This window comes from Neophocaena asiaeorientalis, unplaced genomic scaffold, assembly GCF_003031525.2.
Source record: "Neophocaena asiaeorientalis asiaeorientalis breed wild unplaced genomic scaffold, Neophocaena_asiaeorientalis_V1.1 scaffold82, whole genome shotgun sequence".
Taxonomy (NCBI): domain Eukaryota; kingdom Metazoa; phylum Chordata; class Mammalia; order Artiodactyla; family Phocoenidae; genus Neophocaena; species Neophocaena asiaeorientalis.
This window is the reverse complement of record NW_020173068.1, coordinates 683,718-704,496: the sequence shown is the minus strand read 5'-3', so window position 1 is coordinate 704,496 and position 20,779 is coordinate 683,718. Positions and strand designations below refer to the sequence as shown.

At 45.8% G+C, this 20,779-nt stretch overlaps 2 protein-coding genes and 1 non-coding gene across 3 annotated transcripts in view; 2 read left to right on the top strand and 1 right to left on the bottom strand.

Annotated features, from left to right (window-relative positions):
* Positions 1-5,129, top strand: part of PANK2 (pantothenate kinase 2) — a 33,052-nt gene extending 27,923 nt beyond the window's left edge. The window contains 1 exon segment of the mRNA XM_024743272.1: positions 1,471-5,129. Within this exon segment, the coding sequence (XP_024599040.1) occupies positions 1,471-1,521 (51 nt within the window). The 3' untranslated portion in view covers positions 1,522-5,129.
* Positions 5,130-5,271: 142 nt separating this feature from the next.
* The window catches only part of RNF24 (ring finger protein 24), a 132,717-nt gene continuing 117,209 nt past the window's right edge, over positions 5,272-20,779 (bottom strand). Inside the window, exons 5-6 of the mRNA XM_024743273.1 lie at positions 11,780-11,859; positions 5,272-10,803 (exon numbers count right to left, since the gene is read on the bottom strand). Coding sequence (XP_024599041.1) covers positions 10,665-10,803; positions 11,780-11,859 — 219 coding nt within the window. The 3' untranslated portion in view covers positions 5,272-10,664. The remainder of the gene's footprint in view (positions 10,804-11,779; positions 11,860-20,779) is intronic.
* LOC112398623 (small nucleolar RNA SNORA70) lies at positions 17,788-17,922 on the top strand. Its single transcript, XR_003003030.1, has one exon. It is a non-coding gene; the product is annotated as a small nucleolar RNA SNORA70 (small nucleolar RNA).

Sequence of the window (20,779 nt, the reverse complement as noted above, 5' to 3'; positions counted from 1 at the left end):
GTGGGATCTTCCCGGACCGGGGCACGAACCCGTGTCCCCTGCATCGGCAGGCGGACTCTCAACCACTGCGCCACCAGGGAAGCCCCATATGTTCTTTTTTTTTAAAAAAATTATTTATTTATGGCTGCGTTGGGTCTTCGTTACAGTGCGTGGGCTTCTTATTTTGGTGGCTTCTCTTGTTGCGGAGCACGGGCTCTAGAGTGCAGGCTCAGTAGTTGTGGCGCACGGGCTTAGTTGCTCCGCGGCATATGGGATCTTCCGGACCAGGGCTCGAACCCGTGTCCCCTGCATTGGCAGGCAGATTCTTAACCACTGTACCACCAGGGAAGTCCCTCATATGTTCTTCTAATCCATAGCAGGTCTTCCAGGATCTTCCCATATTCCTTTTTCAGTCACTTCTTTCTTTCTTACAGTACTTTACTGTCTGATTGCATCCTTTGGAGACCTTGATGGATTCTGTATCATTGTACGATTATTCTCTGATTCCTGCTGATTTCTGCCAGTATGGGTTTTGCCTCATTTTCTTTTATATTTAATCCTTGTTTTGGTTTCTTGTTTGGGTTGTCATGTCTTGGTTGTATTTGGCCTTGAATACTTACTTCAGGAGATGGTCCTGTAATGTCTTCCTTCAGCTGCTGCTTCTGTCTCATGCCTCTGCCTTCCCCTCAGTTGCTTCTGTTCTTCAGATGTTGCTCCTCTGTCCTCACCCTTCTCTACACGTTGCCTGAAGGTTCTGTTGTCCACTTCTCTGCTGCTCACCTCTGCCAGTACTGCCCTGACTGCTGCCCCGCTCCAAATCCAGACATCCGGTGACTTTCTGGGTGTGGCTGCTTGGCTGCCTGGGGCACCTCAGCTTTGCACATCCTGTATGGAACCCCCTTCCTTGCTCTCCACATCTCTTGCTCCTGTGTCCTTGTTCTCTCAGGGGTGGTGTGACCGGATGTGTGGGAGGGACATCAACATGTCTGCCACCCTCATCCACTTCTTCAGGCGAGTCTTGAACCCATCCCACCCCCATCTTTCCACCCTCAGCCCAGCTAGCCCTCGCCCTCTATGACCTGTCCCCGCTTCTCCTTCATTGCACTTCATGTCTCATCTTCCCTTCATTCCAGAGTTGTCTGGAAATGCTCCAGGCCCCTGTTGCTTCTCACCGCCTCATTCTGCAGGAGATGGCCCAGGTACCGTCCTTTACCAGGGGTAACTGGGCTGCTCTGGGCCTCATAACTTGTGGAGCCCCAATTGTGGGCTCTGGTCTGATGTGCCAGAGTGTCCTTCCCCCGCTGCCTGGGAGCTCTGCAGAGCTTCTCTGCTCCCAGGCTGGCCTTGGGCTCAGCAAAATGGGAGTCAGGAAATAGGTGTCAGGAATTAAGGGCTGTGTTGGCTTTAATGCTAGTAATCATATTTATGGTAATTTAAATAAGTCAAAGGAGAATTGCTCTTATTTTTTTCTTTTTCTTTTTTTTTTTTCAGGGTTATTTTGGAGCTGTTGGAGCACTCCTTGAGCTATTGAAGATCCCCTGATTGTTACCTGGGGAGGGGTTCCTGGAACATTCCACAATGGGATTTGTGGACTTGTTTTTTTAAGAGACTTACTCAGTTTTATGATTGTGTACTACCTGAATCAAAGCGAGAAAGGACAAATGTATTTTTCTAAGTCATCAAGATAAATCTTAATAACCAGTAAGGAAAGATACATATTAAAAAAAAAAAAAGTGGACCATGTCCATGTCGGTGAGAATTCTCTGTATTTAAGTTGCTCTTCAGTATAGCTTTGTTCAACTTGCTGTGTATTTTTGAAATTCAGCATCACTTTGTGGAGCCTCTTCAGGGGAGGAGAGCTGTTCTGTGTTCAACGGGCTGTGGTTTTGTGTCCTGTCGAACTAGCTAAATGTAAGGCAAGCTATTGATACTATGTATTATAATCTAATCACAATTTTATCAGTGTGGCCTTGGAGATCATCTTAATGTGCATTAACTCTGGTGTGCATTTAGCTTGTGTGAATGTATTGAAAAACATGTTTCAAGGTTCTACAGACTTATTGGGCAGGTTAATTCTGTGCCTTTAACAGTTAAGCAACTTTTGGAAGGGCAGTTCCAGCTTGTTTACACTGTAGATCCTGGGAAGGTCTGTTTGGAGGGAAAGGACTTCTCCCCTGGGCAGAATTTCCTTGGGTAGTGGAGGGATAATTGATGTGATGGAAGTGAGTAAGCTAGTAGAAAAAGCACATCTGGAAGACTAAAAGCAGACAAAGCGGGCTGCCAGTATCGACAGCTTTTCAAGGAGTGGGGGGAATCTGGTTATTTCAGGCTGGTAGAGAGGGAGGAATTGAGGTGTCCATTGATTAGCTCATGGAGAGCAGGGCGGGGCTCTCCCGCCTTATGCTCCCTGCCTTGTGCTTGCTGGAAACTGCCTGGGAGGCTGGCTCAGTTAGATCTAGTGGAGGGGCTGCGTGTGGGAGGCTCGAAAGGCTGCTTGAGGAGAGACAGGTTTCTAGATGGAGTCTTGGTAGAGGTTGGCTTCTTCCTCTGGACCGAGGAATGGAGCCAGCGTGAACCTGTTCGCTGCCCATGGAGATCCAGGTTGACCTCTGAGGCCTTGTGGGGTTCCGTCTGCTCTCCCCGCGGTTACTGTGCTCACGAGGCTGTGCCATTGCTTTTTGTGGGTCGTGTCATGCAGCCCTTGTCATCTCCATAACTTAACAGAGGAGGAAACTGCCCAAAGTCACACAGCTAGAATCCGGCAGAGCCCCCTTTCCTCTTGTGCCTTGAAGTCGCCCTCCACCTCCATGGATTCACCACTTCCTGCTCTTGAGAAACTGCCTCTGTGACTTTTTTGTGCTTTGTGCTCAGCCCATCCTTCTTACTCCAGTGAATCTCATTGCTAAATCTAATGGACATTTCATGTTCTCATCTTCCTCAGTTTTAACACTGCAGACCCCTCTTGCTTTTCCTTCTATCTCCTAGGCCACTTTGTCTCTGCCAATTTATTCTCCACTGAAGATAATTAGATATTGCTAGCCCTCAGGCTCAATCCTTGATCTCCTTAAGCAGTCATCAGCACTCACCTTGACTCTGATTTCTAAGGTAGCATATCTGGCCCAGCCCTTGCCTCTGAGCTCCAGTCCCAAGGCATTGACTGCCTTCTCTTCCCTCTTCCCCCTTCCCCTTTCCCGCTTCCCTTCTCTTCTGTATCTCCAAGGCCATCTTTACACAGAAATGTCTCCATCCTCCCCTGAAGCTCCGCCAGCATCCTCTCCCGGTTTCCTGCCACTTCACTACCTCCAGTTTGTGAGATGCATGTAAACTCAGTCTTGTCACCACAGCTACCACCCTGGTCTAAGCCACTGCCCTGTTTCATCTCAGCAGTTATCCCTTCCAGTCAGCCCTCCAAATACTAGCCTGAGGGTCCCATCCCACACTCCCCTATTAGAGGCAGTGGGGGTGGTAGTGGCTGTGGTCATGGTCCAGGTGTGAAAGGAAGGTGGCCAAACCAAGATGGGAGCAGTGGATGGTCAGGTAGAGAGAGATGCTTTAGAGGGTTGAGTTTAGAGATGTGGAGATTGGAAGTGGGGGAAGGAGGTTCTGTGAGGGCACCTAGGCTTGCTGGGGAGACTTGGTTTTGGGCTGCCTGATTTTTGATGCCAAATAGGTATCTGGATATTTAGGTCAGAGACCTGAGAATGATGTGCATGTAGGTGGGTAAAATGTAGGTGGGAATTTAGTGAATCCCAAGGTAGAGTGAGAATAATAAGAGATGTGCAGAGAAGGAAGAGGCTGCGAAGAACACCGAAGAGTGGTCAGAGGGGACTAGTGCAGGGGGCCTGTTGCTCTGGAGACTTGAGGGGAGAGGAGCTCTCCAGGCACCTGCATTAAGAGGAGGTTTCAGAGGTGGCACAGATTTGGTTTCAGGGCCATGGATGGCCTTGAGGGGGAGCAGTTTCCCTGAAGCTATGGGGCCAAAGCTGAGCTGCAGAGTCCTAGTGAGGGTTGGTGAGTAGAAACAGTAGCTGCCACAGGATGGCTTTGGACCAGGAGATGTTTTTTTCTCCTCCCAACAGAATAGTTGGTATTTCCAGACCTGGGATATAGCTAGAGGGGTGAGGCCATGGGCCAGTTCCACCATTGCAACCTCCTGAGCACTGGTGTCCACATTTGGGAGACTGCTTGACTGTGTCCAGCCACACCTGTGGTGCTGAGGCCAGGGTGGCAGGGGGGCCTTGGCCTCTCTGCCTTCTCCTTTGCTGTGGCCTGGTGCTCCACTCATCACCCCTGACTGGCACCCCACACCATGGGGAGAGATAAGCCAGGCTCCTCTGTCACAATCACCTGTTGCTGTTGACCAATTCTGTTTGTTCAGAACCACTCTTCAGCTCTTGCTACATGGGCTTAAGTGGGATGTGGGTGACCAAGGGTGTGTACATGCTCAGCACAAAGTATTTTTTAAATCTGCTTTTTATTTACATTTAAGTCAGTTACATGCATGTCTTATTTTTTAAACAAGAGTAATTAGCAAAATGCATTAAAATTTTAAAATAGCAATTAAATATACAAAAATATATAGCTTACAAAAAACTGCGAATGTTTAAAAATATTCTGCTGCATAATTCTTAGTGTACAAACATGTCTATGAAACCTGAGGTTCAGCATTTCATAAACCTTTTTTTGAGGGAGTTATACGATATCTAGCGAATAAACCCCAATGGGCTTAAAACTATAGGACTAATATCCACTCTTTCTGGCAAAGATCTGTCAAGAGACCCAGAGATGACAGTTCAGGAACACTCTCTTGGAAGACTGAGCTGTTACCAGAAAGGACTTCCTAACACTAGCCCCATCTGCCTCTCCTGCTCTAGCGGGGGGTGCCTGGGAGGGAAGGGGTGGATGGAGGGATGGTGTGCACCTGGCCCGAGACACAGGTCCGCCAGGCTTGTACTGGCCTAGGGAGCTGAGAGGGGCTTCATGGAAGAATAGACAAGTCCTTTGACACTGGTGGGGCCCACAATGTGGGTACATGTCCCTGGAGCAGGGAGGCCCTGACACTACAGCCACAGAAGTGAGCACTGGGTCGGTAAGCCAAGTGTGCTGATGCTTGGTCTAAAAGTGGAATAAAACTGCATCTTGCAACAACAGTTTAGGCTCTGAAGCTGAACTGGAATAATATTTACTGAACAAGCCCCTCTGTTTTCCTCATGTTCCCAGTCAAATGGAAGCACATTCCATGGCACGTGGAAGCCTTCGTTAATCTACTAAAGGAACATGACCCAGCATTTTCCAGTTAACAACTGCACCTTTCACCAGAATTTAGACACTTTCATCTCCTTTACTCAAATTCCTAAATGCTAACGATGAAAAAGACAAGAGGTTCATCAAATGACAGAAGAGTGGAGTTTCACATACAATTCCTTTGCAAGTTTCAGGTCAGGGGCCCAAGTTGCACTTTTAATCTAGGGAATCCCTGGGCTGCTGTTCTGTGTGGCAGGATACCAAGGAGGTGGGTGAGGAATGAGAGGCACAAGTCCATGCCCCTCCCCCCAAGGCTGCCTGGAGGAAGCAGCTTTAACCTGGATCTCCTGCAGGGGCAAGAATGAACTTAATTTTAAAGAAAATGTTGGTGGGATAATTGCTGTTGAAAAAATGTTGGGTGAGGAGAAATTCTATGGGAACATTTTCTTTTTAGTGTGTTCATAAAGAGTGGGAAGGGAAAGGGAGTAGGTTCATGAACTTGAACGTTCGGCCATATCGCTGTTAATGCTGAGGCAGCTGACCACCTATTGGCTTAGCAACATCTGAGACATCTGCCCCACAAAACAGAAGTATGTCTCAGCCTTCAGTTACTGCTGCTTCTCAAACTCCTGCCTCAAAAACATGGGCTTGCCTAAGAAACCATGACAGTTGTAACCAGACGTCACTGCTGGGCTCTTGGTCCTCACTTGAAACTGGATTGGGGGGCTGAGGTGCGGCTGCAGCCTGTCCAGGCTCCTGCAAAAGCTGCTGGACTGTGCTGTTGCTTTTGGCTGTGGAGCCTGCTCTTGAGTGCCCTGCAACAGACTCAGAAAGATAGGCTGGAAACTGGTTGTGCTGTCTTCTTGTTTGGGCATCAGTGGTTAGGGTCAGGGAGGGATTGTAGTTTGATTGGGATAGCAAACTAGAATTTCATCATGCTGCAATCAGTGGAAAATATGCCTTCTTCAAAAGGAATGTGATTATAGAAATATCCCCCAATTCTGGGCTCACCTTTTACAGATATTCTGACTTGTGGGATGGTTCTTCCCACATGACTAGGAATGTTCCTTGAATATACTTGTCTGGTATTACACAAGTAAAAAAGAAAAAAACTTATACACATACACACAGTTGATTCTTGAACAATATAGGTTTGAACTGAGCAGGTCTACTTACACGTGGATTTTTTTCAATGAATACATTCTACATGATCCAAAGTTGGTTGAATCCTTGGATGCTGAACCGCGGATATAGAGGGCTGACTGTAAAGTGATGCGCAGGCTGTACAGGGGGTCAGCGCCCCTAACCTGTGTTGTTCAAGTGTCAACTGTGTGTGTGTGTGTGTGTGTATATATATATATACACACACCCACGCCCCATGCATATATACATACATGTGTATGTACTTGTATATGCATAAATAATCTCTGGAAGAATCCACAAGGAACTAATAGTGGGTGCTCAAGGGGTGAGGAACTTGGCTTGCTTGGAGGTCAGGGATGCAAGGAAGACTTAACTGTTTATGATTTGTGAACCACTTGAAGGGATTACCTATTCAAAAAATTAGGGAATATTCAGCACTGAGCAACCATGTTGGGGAGCACCGTGGGCAAAGGTAAACGGAACTGACTAAGGAAGATCAAGAGGGGAAAGGGAAGGGAGCCAGGTGAACTGGGACCCAGGGGAGAGCCCCTACATCTCAGGAGGCTCTCTGCTGAGGTTGTTTCTACCGGGACAACAGAGGAGCCCCATGTGGCCAGCATGATGGTGTCACCTAGTAGCACCAGCCCCCATGACTCTAGGCCTGCCTGCTGGGCTCCAGACATGGTGGCCAATTCCCCACAAGAGCTGGTGGGGACACCCTTCCTATAATCCCTGGGTGGGTGGATAAGGGAACAGGTTTTGGGAGGCTAACTTGCAAGAAGGGATGTGGCTAGTGAGTGGCAAGGGGATGATTCAAATCAAGCTGAGCACCTTTTCTCTACAGAGCTCTGGGGATGCCTCCCTGTGTGCATTTCATAATTCCCAGAAAACTTCTCAGAAAAACAGTTGTCGTTCAGGGCAGCTTAGCAGCATGGGACCAGGCCATGAAGATGATAGGCTTTGGAGTGGGTAATGTGGAAAGGAGCAGGGCGTGAGGTCATTCGTTTGATGGATTTGAGGGGCTAGACACTGGGGAAAGGATCTTTGTCAAGACTTGTCGAGAACAGTGTGTTTGGCAATGGTGTGAGGTCCCTTGTATCCCTCAGCCCAGACTTCCCCATGGGCCATCTGCTCCCATCTGGCCATTACTGTCTTGTCCTGTTCCTTCGCTAGGGCCTTAACTACTAGGAATAGGCCTAACCAAATCACTGTGGCAAAGAAAAGCAGCAGATGACAACTAGCATGTTAGGCCTACTCAACCAGGAATCAAGTCAGGCTGGTTTTGTTCCCTGTTCCTAAAGCCAGCTGAATTCAGCTGTACCCCTAGTAACAACTAGATAATGATTCACCCACCCATGGAGTCCAGTTGAGTCTGAGTTTTGCTCCACTAACCCACAGCACGCAACACCCAATCTCTGAGTTGCTTAAGACACATTAAGATGAAGTTAAAAAATCACGTTACCTGCCAGTGACCCAAAAGCAGACCAGAGTCCTCACATGTCTACAGATTAACAAAAGGTCAACAACTCATGGAGATAGATTTGGACAGGGCAGCCTCACTGTGAGGTGTGAGCTTGATCAAAGAGTATTAAGGGATCCTTGTTCTTTAAAAATAATTTTTTTTGAATGGAGATTTGACCTTGTCCTTCACATAAAACTGTGATTTTAATTAGAATTAAAGGAAGACATAAATTAAACCCTGGCCGTTCTCAGTTACAGCAGTGCAGCACTGGGACGTTCTGGAGGAGGACCCAGATGTGGGGAGCAAACACATTCACGTTGTGTTGCTAAGAGTAATAACTACTGCAGGTGACACTGGCCATGCTGCAATAGGACACCAAGCCAAGAAAGGGAAGATGATTATAAGCAGAGCGAACACTCTTAACCACTCCAGTGTCAAGACCCACCTTAGAAGAGCTGGGTTTTTAAAAGCCCTGCACATTCACAAGTGTTGAGGTCATGGTGTAAAGCAGACTCATGATGGTGCCTAGTGGGGAGCGCACAGCACTCTCAAGCTTTCCTCTAACGGATGGGCTTTGAATGTCTGGTCCAACTGGCCTTTAGCTGTGACACGGTGAGATGAATTAATTTGCCTCCCTACAAATAGAGGGACTTCGTGAGGCTGTCTCCTTGGTACTGACGCACTGTAAGGCTATAATCCTACAAAAGCTGTGCTATGAAATAATTTGCAGTATAGAACACAAGAATTCCTCCTTTGAAGGGAAAAGTTCTATTTCCTATTGGAACCCCATAACTAAGAGGTGACATTTGTCCCAAAGCCATTATGTGAAAATGGTGAGTGTTGGCTATTAATGAGGCTAGTCCAAAGTAAGCCTACTTCTGACATTGGTCACTGAAAACATTTCACTATAAACTGGGTGCTTTGCAGCATTCAACTCTATTGTGCTACACAATAGAGAATGCAGAAACAGAGGGTGAAAGTAGGAGTGTACAAATAGTTCTTTTCATGGGTGCCAGACAGACTAAGGCTTTCATATAAAAATATTCCACACTTCCCTTGCCCTGTTTAAAGAAGCAGTCCAGTTAGCATACCATGAATAGGTCACACATAGGGTACAGCCAATTCCGACCAACTGGATTTGTAATTTCCCAAACTGGATTCTGCCCAGCACTTTTCTAGGCTAATGGGAATTTTCCTCCTCATCTGATCCCAGCCACCTGAGCCAAGGACAGGTTCCCTCGCCCATTCTAAGACGGTAGAGGCTGGATTCCAAGAAAATTCCTGGAGATACGCCATGAACAGAGTAGCAAAGTTTCCTCCACTCTCCGTATCATGCAGGCTGCATTTCCAATGAGAAACTGCCCCCACTCATACTTGGGGGATGGAGCAGAGAGGCAAAGCTGTTGATGAGGAGTCCCACCCCTGTGATGGAAGGAGGTGGAGAGCAGGGCTGTGGAAGAGAGCTTTCTATCTGACCCAATGCTGTTTCACATAGCTAACTTACAAAATAGTCATGAATCCTGCTAGACTCTGAGTCATTTCTAGAAAAGTTGGACAGAAAGAGCGAAAGAGCAGCATGCATTTCTCCCCTATAAAGACACTTTCAGTTAGTTATCCAAGTCCAAATACTGAAGCACACACCAATGGTGAATAGCCTTGCAGGAGCTTCCTGAAACTATTCACAATTTCTAGCATTTCCCTGGCTTCAGAATTACATAGGGATCTTATTTGGGATACTTTAAATTGTTAAGTCAACGATGAGCATTTTCTTTTGAGTAGAAAGAGAGGGCAAGAGAGGGAAGAGAACAGGAAGAAGGATGGGGAGAAGCAAGGGGGTTAACATCCTCCTCTCAGCTCAGCAGGGCCAAGGGGACTGGCCGTTATCAGTAAGATGCTCCTCTTTGGAGCCATGTGAGGGGCTTACAGCAGCTTCCTACTGAGGCAGTGGGCCAAGACCAGCAGGTATGCTGGAACCACACTGCATATGTGGGAATGTGGGCAGCACCCTGAGGCCCCCAGGTCATACAGGGACAGCATGGGCTCAGAGGCCCAACCCCTGCTGGGGCTCCTGATGGCAGCTTGGCTGTGCCTCACTGGTGAGTAGGAGGGGAAATAAGAGGAAATGGCTTTTGACCAGACCTTTCCAAGCACATCTAATGTTTCTAGCTTAGATGATTTGATAAGCAAGTGTTGTGAACTTGAGGCAGGACCTGTGGTGATGGGTACTGCTGCTTTTTTGTAACCAAAGCCTTTGGGTTCTAAGATGGCCTTATCAAAGGGACATAACGTGAAAAGCCTTGTTGGCACTGCCTCCGGCACTGCAGCCGGTTGTGCTTGGGCTGAGGTAACCACTGTTTTTGCTTGGCTGGGGCTGCTAGGAGGGTTTGCTGCTGCAAAGGCATGCACGGTCTGCATAGAAGCTCATGTGTCCACAGGGTCGGGGTGGGGGTGGCTTTAAAGACCTGCCCTCAGTTCCCTTCTCGAACACTTGTGTTTATCGTCCCTTATGCTTGGTAAAGATTCACCTTGACATGGAGATAAGTGTCTGGGAGACAGAGTGCAATGGAGTTAGCAAGAGACCCTCATGAGGTTTCTTGAACCAAACCCGCAGGCTCATCTACTCCTCTTCTCTTGGCATGGGGTGGTGTCAGAGTACTTTGGTTGTCACAAGACCCAGAAGTCTCGGTTCCCAGCCTAGTTGGCCCAAGAGTTCTTCATTAGACAAAGGAAGCAGCAGCTGGTGCCCCAGGTAGAGCAGCCAACACAGAGACTGCTTGTGTTCCTCCTGGCTCCACGCAGACATTGGCTTCTGCAACAGTTTGATCCTTGTGATGAGCTATACAATGTTCTCTGCCCCAGGGAGGGGCCCCTGTGGGGGTCCACGGTCCTGCTTACTATGCAACTGGGCCAGCTGCAGAACCGGCATGTTGCACAGTGGACATACTTTGCGAACCTCCAGCCACTTAATAAGGCACCTGCAGAACGAGACAGCACAAGAAGGAAGAGGTCAGTCCCATGCTTGTGGCACCCCCTGCCCACATGCCTCACATGTTGAACATATCTGTTGCTCAGAGGTGGGGACTGGAGTGAACAGCCAGGTCCCGAAGTGTTCTACCACTGGGTGGAGAATGCATTTCACCCTCTGGAGGAACCAGAGACTCCAGCTTTCCAAGAAGCTACAGTCAGTATGCTATACCCTCAGTCATCCATGACTTCTTAAAGAATGAAGTACATTGAGGAGGGTGGTGGGAAGGAGGAGAAATGAAGTTTTCTAATAGAAATACAAAACACATAAAGTTGCAAGAGAAGGGGGAGTATTAAATATGTCTGTAGGAGGGGGGAGGAGATGGTCCCACACTACTATTTACATTCAGACTTATTTATTTTGATTTAAAATAACTGTTTTTTTTTTTTTTTTGCAGTATGCGGGCCTCTCACTGTTGTGGCCTCTCCCGTTGCGGAGCACAGGCTCCAGACGCGCAGGCTCAGCAGACATGGCTCACGGACCCAGCCGCTCCGCGGCATGTGGGATCTTCCCGGACCAGGGCACGAACCCATGTCCCCCGCACCGGCAGGCGGACTCTCAACGGCTGCGCCAACAGGGAAGCCCATAACTATGGTTTTGATTAAAATAAGTTTTTAGGAAAGGAAACTCTCATTGGAAAGTTCCAGTAAAACAGCTCTTTATAGCCTGGGCTCCAAGGAGGTGTGGGCTTGTCTGGCGCTGTGCCTGAAGTCCTGCCTTGGTATTCACGTTCCACCACCCTGATCCCTCCTAATGTCACACACACACACACACACAAAACAGCCTGTAGGGCGCTTTCAGCTTTCTGCATTATAAACCAGTCATGAAGCCATCAAGCTTGTCTGGCACTGCTCCAAGCCTACAAGTGAGTTGGTCAATGTGCCTCAAACTCAGGTCCTCTTAAATAATTCCACATCAATACTTACTTTCTGTGGAAGGCATGCTTACATGGACAAATCCCCAACTCATCTCGAGGCTTGAAGTCTTCTAGGCACACTGCACAGAGCTGAAAGACAGATTCACAGATGAGGCAAAGTATCTGCTAAGGACTCTCCGAGGCCAATGTAAAGTGCAGGCCCCCAAGGCCCAGGCATTTGAAGGGACTTCCAATGTCCCACAACTCTTTAAGTGAAAGAAACAGGCTCGAATCGGCAAGGTCTTCTGAAGAAGAATCTCCTGCTCTTCCTGTCACGTGTCTTCAAGATGGAGGGCAGATGGGAGAAGACAGAAAGCAAGAGGCAGGTTTCTTTACTTCAGTCCATCGGAAGAGTCTGACTTAGGTTTATTCTCACCAGATAGACTGAGCATAATGTAATTTTCTGTGCTGTGCCAAGAGGCTGACTTTCTGCAGGGAATGCTCTGCCTGCTCAGCAGCAGGGCCCCTGAAGGGACTGCTCGCACCCTGGGGCAGGCCCTGGGGCTCTCCTTTCTCCAGTTTTCATAACTTGGAAACTATAAACCATGGCACAGCCTGCAGCAGTATGCTTCTTGTAGTTCCTGGGGCCCCTTACTTTGGCACTGTCCTTCTGTCAGTGTCTGTCTTTGTTTTATAAAAAGTTATTCAAGAGTCACTGAATTTAACCTTATGAAAATGTGCAGATGGGGCAGGATTGCTCTGACAGGTGGCTAGGCTCCACTGCTTGGAAGGAAGCCTTCTTCAAAGCCAGATGCTGGGTTCCAGCCACTACTTCTTGGGCACTTACCAGTGCCCAGGGACACCAGGTATCATCCCATTTACTCACTTTACAAATGGGGAAACAGAAACTCAGAGCAGTAACCATGTTGTCTGAGGTGAGTGGCCAGGTCTGGCTGGGGACCCAGGTCTGTTACACTTTCGTCTGCCCAAAGCTTGAACTCCTCCCTGCTTGCTTCCCTGTTCATCTCCAGGGATCCTGGTTCAACCATCACCATTTCTTGTCCAGACTGCTGACCTGCCTCCCTGTCACCTGTTTCTTAACCTATAACAAGTAACCCAGTATTCTTAGGTTATGTGACAGGACACATGGCTCTTGGTGTCCTGTGGCCAGTGCTGTGGCTGTTGGTCTTCCAACACCCTTCTCCAGGGAGCTCTCAGGGCCTTGTGTATATAGCAGACAAGATCTTCACAGGAGGAGGAGCATGGATAACTTGTCTTATCAGATTTGGCATTACTGCTGAGACAGCAGGAGAGCAGGGAGGAAGGCAGGACAGATGGCTGGCCTTGGCTCGGACACCCAAGCTGTGTGACTTCTGCCATCATGATGCCTCTCAAGCTCTGTTGCTTCATCTGTAGAGTGAAGATATTACATACCCCCAACCCCCTGCCTGGGACTGTCATCAGCTCAGGTTGGGGGCAGGCCTGAGGAGGCAGTAAGGCAGTCTACCAATACCAGTTATTTTTATTCACGTTTAAATTTAGTGATGGGAGTACTATTTTCAAGACCAGTTTTGTTTTCTGGAGGAAGGTTAAGAACAAGCTGTGGGTAAAGATGAGAAACTAGCGGTTCCAGCTTTGGGATGATCTTTTTTGGGCTTCTGCTTCCCATCTGTAAAGGGGGAATGATGTTCCCACCTCCTACACTGTGTGAAAAGGTCCTCTGGCCTTAACCCAGCTTCCCTCCCAGCATAGCCTTCTGAAAGAGGGTGAGGACTGCTGGCTCTGCCCTGTAGATATTCAGTGCTGATCCTACCAAAGGACAAGACGTTGCTTTGGTTATTTTTCCAGAATCCAAAATTAGATTTGTAGCCTTTTCAAATGGAGTTACTATTAATGGCTATTACGTTCTTCTTAAAAAATTCTAAAACCATAGTCACCTGAAAAAAAAACCAAAATAAATTCTGATGTGTTAAGCACTAAAGTTGACCAAAAGCCAAGGTCAATCATGAAGAGAAAAGCCTTAGATCTGACTTCTTAGAAGTTCCCTCAAGGGTCAAACTAATTTTACAAATTTACAGATCATATTTTGCAAATAAGCTTTACTTTCCAGTGTTTCAACAAGGTTGTTTCTCTCATTCCTTTTAAAAAATGGAGATATATAATTCACCCCTGTAATATATAATATTCACCCCTGTAAAGTGTACAATTCAGCAGTTTTTCATATATTCACAGAGTTGTGCAACCATCGTACTAATTCCAGAACATTTTTATCATCTGCTTCCAAAAGCCCATGTCCATAAGCAGTCACCTCCCATTCCACCTTCTCCCCTGGCAACCACTAAACAACTTCCTTTCTTGATGGATTTGTTTATTCTGGTCATTTCAAAATGGAATGCAATCATGTAATGGTATCATACAACATGTGGTCTTCTGTGCCTGTCTCCTTTCACTTAGAAAGATACCTTCAAAGTTCATTCATGCTGTAGCATGAATCAATACTTCATTCATTTTTGTGGCAAAATAGTATTCCGTTATATGAATATACCACATTTATCCATTCATCTGTTGATGGCCACTTGGGTTGTTTATACCTTTTGGCTATTCTGAATAATCTTGCTCTAAACATTGGTGCACAAGTATCTGTTAAGAGTTTTCATTTCTCTTGGGTATATATCTAGGAGTAGAATTGCTGGGTCATATGATATAGCTCTATGTTTAACTTTTTGAGGAACTACTAAACTGTTTTCCAAAGTGGCCAAACCATTTCACATTCTCACCAGCAGTGTATGAGGGCTCCAATTTCTCCATATCTTCAGGTTATTATTATTGTCTGTCTCTTTGATTATATCCATCCTAGATGGTATGAAGTGACATCTCATTGGGGGTTTGATTTGCATTTCCCTAATGACTAACAATGTGCTTACTGGCCATTTGTTTTTTTTTTTTTTAAATTTTATTTATTTATTTATTTTTGGCTGTGTTGGGTCTTCGTTTCTATGCGAGGGCTTTCGCTAGTTGCGGCGAGCAGGGCCCACTCTTCATCGCGGTGCGCGGGCCTCTCACTGTCGCGGCCTCTCGTTGTGGAGCGCAGGCTCCAGACGCGCAGGCTCAGTAGTTGTGGCTCACGGGCCCAGTTGCCCCGCGGCATGTGGGATCTTCCCGGACCAGGGCTCGAACCCGTGTCCCCTGCATTGGCAGGCGGATTCTTAACCACTGCGCCACCAGGGAAGCCCTTACTGGCCATTTGTATACCTTCTTTGAAGAAAAGTCTTTTCAAATTCTTTGCCCGTTTTTTAGTTGGGTAATTTTTCTTTTTATTATTGAGTTGTGAGACTTCTTTATATATACTAGACACAAATCCCTTATCAGATAGCCAACTGATTTTGACAAAGGTGCAAAAGCATTTCAATGGCAGAAGGACAGCCTTTGCAACAAATGGTGTTGGAGCAATGGGACATCCATAGGCACCAAGCAACCAAAAAAAATTGATAAACTGGATTTCATCAAATTTAAAAACTTATGCTCTGCAAAAGATCCTGTTAGGATAAAAAGACTGGGACAAAGTATTTGCAGATCTTTTTATTTTGTAGGCTTTTTATTATTGAGTTGTAAGAGTTCTTTATGTATTCTGGAGATACCAAACTCTTATCAGATATAAGATTTGCAAATATTTTCTCCCTGTGGTTTTTCTCTTTACTTTCTTCTTTTTTTTAATGTCTTTTTTTTTTTTTTTTTCTTCTTTTTGCTGTACGCGGGCCTCTCACTGTTGTGGCCTCTCCCATTGTGGAGCACAGGCTCCGGACGCGCAAGCTCAGTGGCCATGGCTCATGGGCCCAGCCGCTCCGCGGCATGTGGGATCTTCCTGGACCGGGGCACGAACCCGCGTCCCCTGCATCGGCAGGTGGACTCTCAACCACTGCACCACCAGGGAAGCCCTTTGATTCATTTTTGAGTTCCTTTGTGTATGGTGTGAAGCAGGGCTCCAATTTCATTCTTTAAGTGGTTATCTAGTTATCCCAGAACCATTTGTTGAATAGACTACTCTTTTCCTATTGGATGACTTGGCACCCTTGTTGAAAATCAATTGATCATAAATGTATGGGTTTATTTCTGAACTCTCATTTCTATTCCATTGATCTGTATGTCTGTCCATCTGCCAGTATCACAGTGTCTTAAATACTGTAGCTTGGCAGTAAGTTCTGATATTGGGAGGTGTGAATCCTCCAATCTTCTCCTTTTTTTAAGACTGTGTTTGGCCATTCAGGGCCTCCTGCATTTCCATGTGAATTTTAAATTTTGCTTGTTAATTTCTACAAAAAAAAGAAAGGGCAGCTGTGATTTTGACAGGAGTTGTGTTGATTTTGTAAATATTTGGGGGGAATACTGCTATATTAACAATAGTAAGTCTTCCAAACCATGAACAAAGGATGTCTTTCCATTCATTTAGGTCTTCTATAATATCTTTCAATGATGTTTTATAATTTTTCAGTGTACAAGTCTGAGCTTCTTTTGTTAAAGTTATGCCTAGGAATATTGTTCTTTTTGATGCTATTGTAATTGGAATTGCTTTCTTAATTTCATTTTCAGATTGTTCATTGCCACTGCATAGAAATACAGCTGATTTTATTTATTTAATTTATTTTATTTTTGGCTGCATTGGGTCTCAGTTGCGGCACATGGGATGTTCGTTGAGGTATGTGGGATCTTTCTTTGCAGCGTGTGGGCTTCTCTCTAGCTGTGGCCTGTGGGTTTTCTCTTCTCTAGTTGTGACATGCAGGCTCCAGGGCTCGTGGGCTCTGTAGTTTGCCGCGTGCAGGCTCTCTAGTTGAGGCGTGTGAGCTCAGTTGTTGTGGTGCATGGGCTTAGTTACCCCGTGGCATGTGGGATCTTAGTTCCCTGACCAGGGATTGAACCCACGTCCCCTGAATTGGAAGGCAGATTCTTTACCACTGGACCACCAGGGAAGTCCCTACAGCTGATTTTTGTATATTGATCTTTATCCTGGAAATTTATTGAACTCATTTATCTTGTGATTTTTGGTGGATTCTTTAGGGGTTTCTGTGTTTACAAAATCATATCTGCAAATATAGCTTTACTTCTTTCTTTCCAATCTGGATGCCTTTGATTACTTTCTCTTGCCACTGCTCTGCCTAGACTCCTCCAGTACAATGTTGAATAAAAGTGATAAGAGTAGGCATCCTTGTCTTGTTTCCCCTTAAGAGGAAAAGCTTTCAGTCTTTCATTAAGTATGATGTTAGTTGTGGGGTCTTTTTGTTTGTTTTTTAAAATTTTTATTTATTTATTTATTGGCTGCTTTGGGTCTTCGTTGCTGCGCGTGGGCTTTCTCTAGTTGCAGTGAGCGGGGGCTACTCTTCATTGCGGTGTGCAGGCTTCTCACTGTGGTGGCTTTTCTTGTTGCGGAGCACAGGCTCTAGACATGCAGACCTCAGTAGTTGTGGCATGTGGGCTCAGTAGTCGTGGCTTGGGGGCTTTAGAGTGCAGGCTCAGTAGTTGTGGCACACGGGCTTAGTTGCTCCACGACATGTGGGATCTTCCCGGACCAGGGCTTGAACCCGTGTCCCCTGCATTGGCAGGCGGATTCTTAACCACTACACCACCAGGGAAGCCCAGTTGTGGGTTTTTTATAGAAATCTTTATCAAGTTGCAGAAGTTCCCTTCCACTTCTAGTTTATTGAGTATTATCATAAAATAATGTTGAATTTTGTCAAATGCTTTTTCTGCATCTATTGAGGTGGTCATGTGTTCTCCCTACCCCTTTATTCTGTCAATAGGGGGTATTACATTGACTCATTTTCCTTTGTTGAACCAACCTTGTATTCCTGGGATAAATTCCATTTAGTTATGATATACAATCCTTTTTATATGCTGCTGAATTTGGTTTGCTAGTATTTTGTTGAGGATTTTTACAACTATATTCATAAGGAATATTGGTTTGGAGTTTTCTTTTTTTATGATGTCATTGACTGGTCTTGATATTAGGGCAATACTCGCCTCACAGAATGAGGATAGGAAACACTCCCATCACTCTTCATTTTTTGAAGTCAAAGAATAGATCCTTTGCAGCCAGTTAAGCCAACTGTGCTCTTTTCCCCATGGGGGCCTGGTGCGCAATGGCTGCAAACAGCAGCCTCCTCGGTAGTGTATGCAGCCTGTTGCCTGTATGGGTTGCCCTAAGGGACCTTGGAGACAGCCCTTTCCAGTGGACATTAATGACTGGCATGCTGTCCTCAATCTAGGCTCCAGACAGGTATGCATGGTGCCTTTGGAAAGCCCCAGGGCACAGTGGCCAGGGTTCACATTGCCAGGTCATAATGTCCATCCGCACCAAGCTGCAGAACAAGGAGCATTTGATTGAGGCCCTCCGCAGGGGCAAGTTCAAGTTCCCTGACCACCAGAAGGTCCACAACTCCAAGAAGTGGGGATTTACTAAGTTTAATGCAGATGAATTTGAAAACATGGTGGCAGAAAAGCGGCTCATCCCAGATGGCTGTGGGGTCAAGTACATCCCTAATCGTGGCCCCCTGGACAAATGGTGGGCCCTGCACTCGTAAGAGCCTTGGCGCTGCCCCCTCCCTACCCATGCCCACCAATAAACCCTACTTTCTTGTCAAAAAAAAAAAAAAAAGAATAGATCCTATCAGCCCTGTCAGAAACAGGGCTAGGACATACATTGACTGATTGGTCAGTCTATAGATACTTGAGTTTATTTGTTTTACATGCTATTGATGGCATCTGCAGAGAACAAAAGGAAGCCGGGTCACGGCATTTCAAAGTAATTTTTTGCAGCTTGAGGAACAGCAGAAGCTTCAAGTTTGTGGGTGCAGTAGGGGCATCATACTGTGAAGGCTCCAGACTCAGAAAGATAGGGTCACCTTCTTTCTCCACACTCAGAACCTAGAGGACATGCCCATTTTCCTCAACTTTCCTAAACCTCAATTTTTGCAAAAGCAAAATAAGGAATAATACTTACGTCACCTAAATTTTTTAAAGTGTCAGTTCCCTTGCTCTTAAGATAAATTATATGAAGAAACAGACATCTTGGTAATTTTGCCACCTTGTATACATGATTCCATTTTCTTTACACTGAGATTATACCCATAAATAAAACAAATTTCAAGGGAAAAATGGCTTTTAGTGACCACAGCATATATACTGGAAAGAAGCCTAATTCTCTAGTATTCACAGAGTGCATGATCCCTAAAATGACCAAGAAGGAAGGATTGACAATTTTCAAGAGGTTGACACAGTCTATAAATTTACCTCAAAATGCAAGCTAGGGAGTGGAGAGTCATGTGGGGAAGACAACGTCACACAATGAAAATGACCCACAGCCCAGGGAATTTAGCCAAAATGATTTTCTTTTAAATATACAAAAAAAAAAAAAAAAAAAAAAACAAGCTATTTTTTTTTTTTTTTTTTTTTTTTTACAATCATTCTTTGATGGTGGTAGTGAACACTAATATACCTTTCCTTGAATAGTTACGAGGATAATCATATCTTTTGCAAAGGCAGCATTCCCAGTTAAGATGTGTCATTTAAGGTTGGAATCTTTAAAAGCTATGAAAGCACTCTAAACATGGCTGTGCTGCTCAGGAAAGATCTGACTTTCTTGTTCCAAACTGAAGTGCAATGGGACGTCCGTTCCATGGCCCTCATGTGTTAGTGTGCTCAGCCCTTTACTGTCCTTGCCTCACTGGCTTATGACTTTCTTTCTTGTGGAACCAGTGTTCCTTGAGGGCAGGGAGGGACTATACTTTGCCCACTCAATCTCTAGGGTCCTGTATACTATCAGCTCCCTATACATGCTTTGGGTTTTTTTTTTAAACTATTTTTGTAAAACAATTTTTACAATTTAAACTGAGGGACGAAACTCAGTTGGGCTCTAAGTATTCATATTATAATTTTAAAATTAATTTGAGTAATGTGATTTATAAGAAGATCAGTAATCCTAAAAAGACTGAGAGGGTTTATATCTCCTCCTACATAAGAAAGGGATGTGGCAAAACTTGTACCACCAGACCCCCTCCTCACTGGACCAAAGGGAAGGGAATGAGCTTGTGGGGAGGTGAGGAGAAGGAAAAGATGTTCCTTCCTAACTTCATTTTACACAGGGGGGCAACTCCAATGGGGTTACCTTCCTATAGTCTCTTCTTGTGGAAAGTAGGGTAGAGCAGGGCCGTAGCATGTCTGCCACATGACTCCTTACCCACTCTCTGCTTGATCCAGGAAAACTGACCTAAAGATGACTTTTCCTGGTCCTTGTGCAGCTAGGATCCCACCTGCTGCTGAGATGCAGGAGGGAGCAGGTTCTCCTTCCCTTTCTGTATGTATAGGCAATATCACCCTGACAGAAGTGGGGATGGACCCAAACATGTTCTAATTTAGAAGCTATATGGATGGCTGTATCACTGTACTGTACTGTAGATGTGGGCTCAGGGTTCTGATTGGCCCACATGGCCACAGCAGGTGGATGAGGCCTTCTCTGGGAGAGTGGCAGGATAGAAAGAATACAGTACAGAAAAAATATTTGAAGAAATAATGGCTGAAAACTTCCCAAGCTTGGTGAAAGACAAACCTACATATTTATGAAGCTGAGTAAACCCCAAACAGGAAAAAATCCAAAGAAATCCATGCTGAGACGTATCATAATCAAATTGCTGAAAACTAAAGACATAGAAAACAATCTTGAAAGCAGCCAGAGAAAAATGACACATTATGGATAGGAGATTGATGATTCGAATGACTATGAATTTCTCATCAGAAACCATGGAGGTCAGAAGGAAGTGGCACAACATTTTAAAAACGCTGAAGGAAAAGAAATAACCTAGGAATAAAGGTGAAATAGGTGCTTCCCTGGTGGTGCAGTGGTTGAGAGTCCGCCTGCCGATGCAGGGGACACGGGTTCGTGCCCCGGTCTGGGAGGATCCCACATGCCGCAGAGCGGCTGGGCCAGTGAGCCATGGCCGCCGAGCCTGCGTGTCCGGAGCCTGTGCTCCGCAACGGGAGAGGCCACGACAGTGAGAGGTCCGCGTATCGCAAAAAAAAAAAA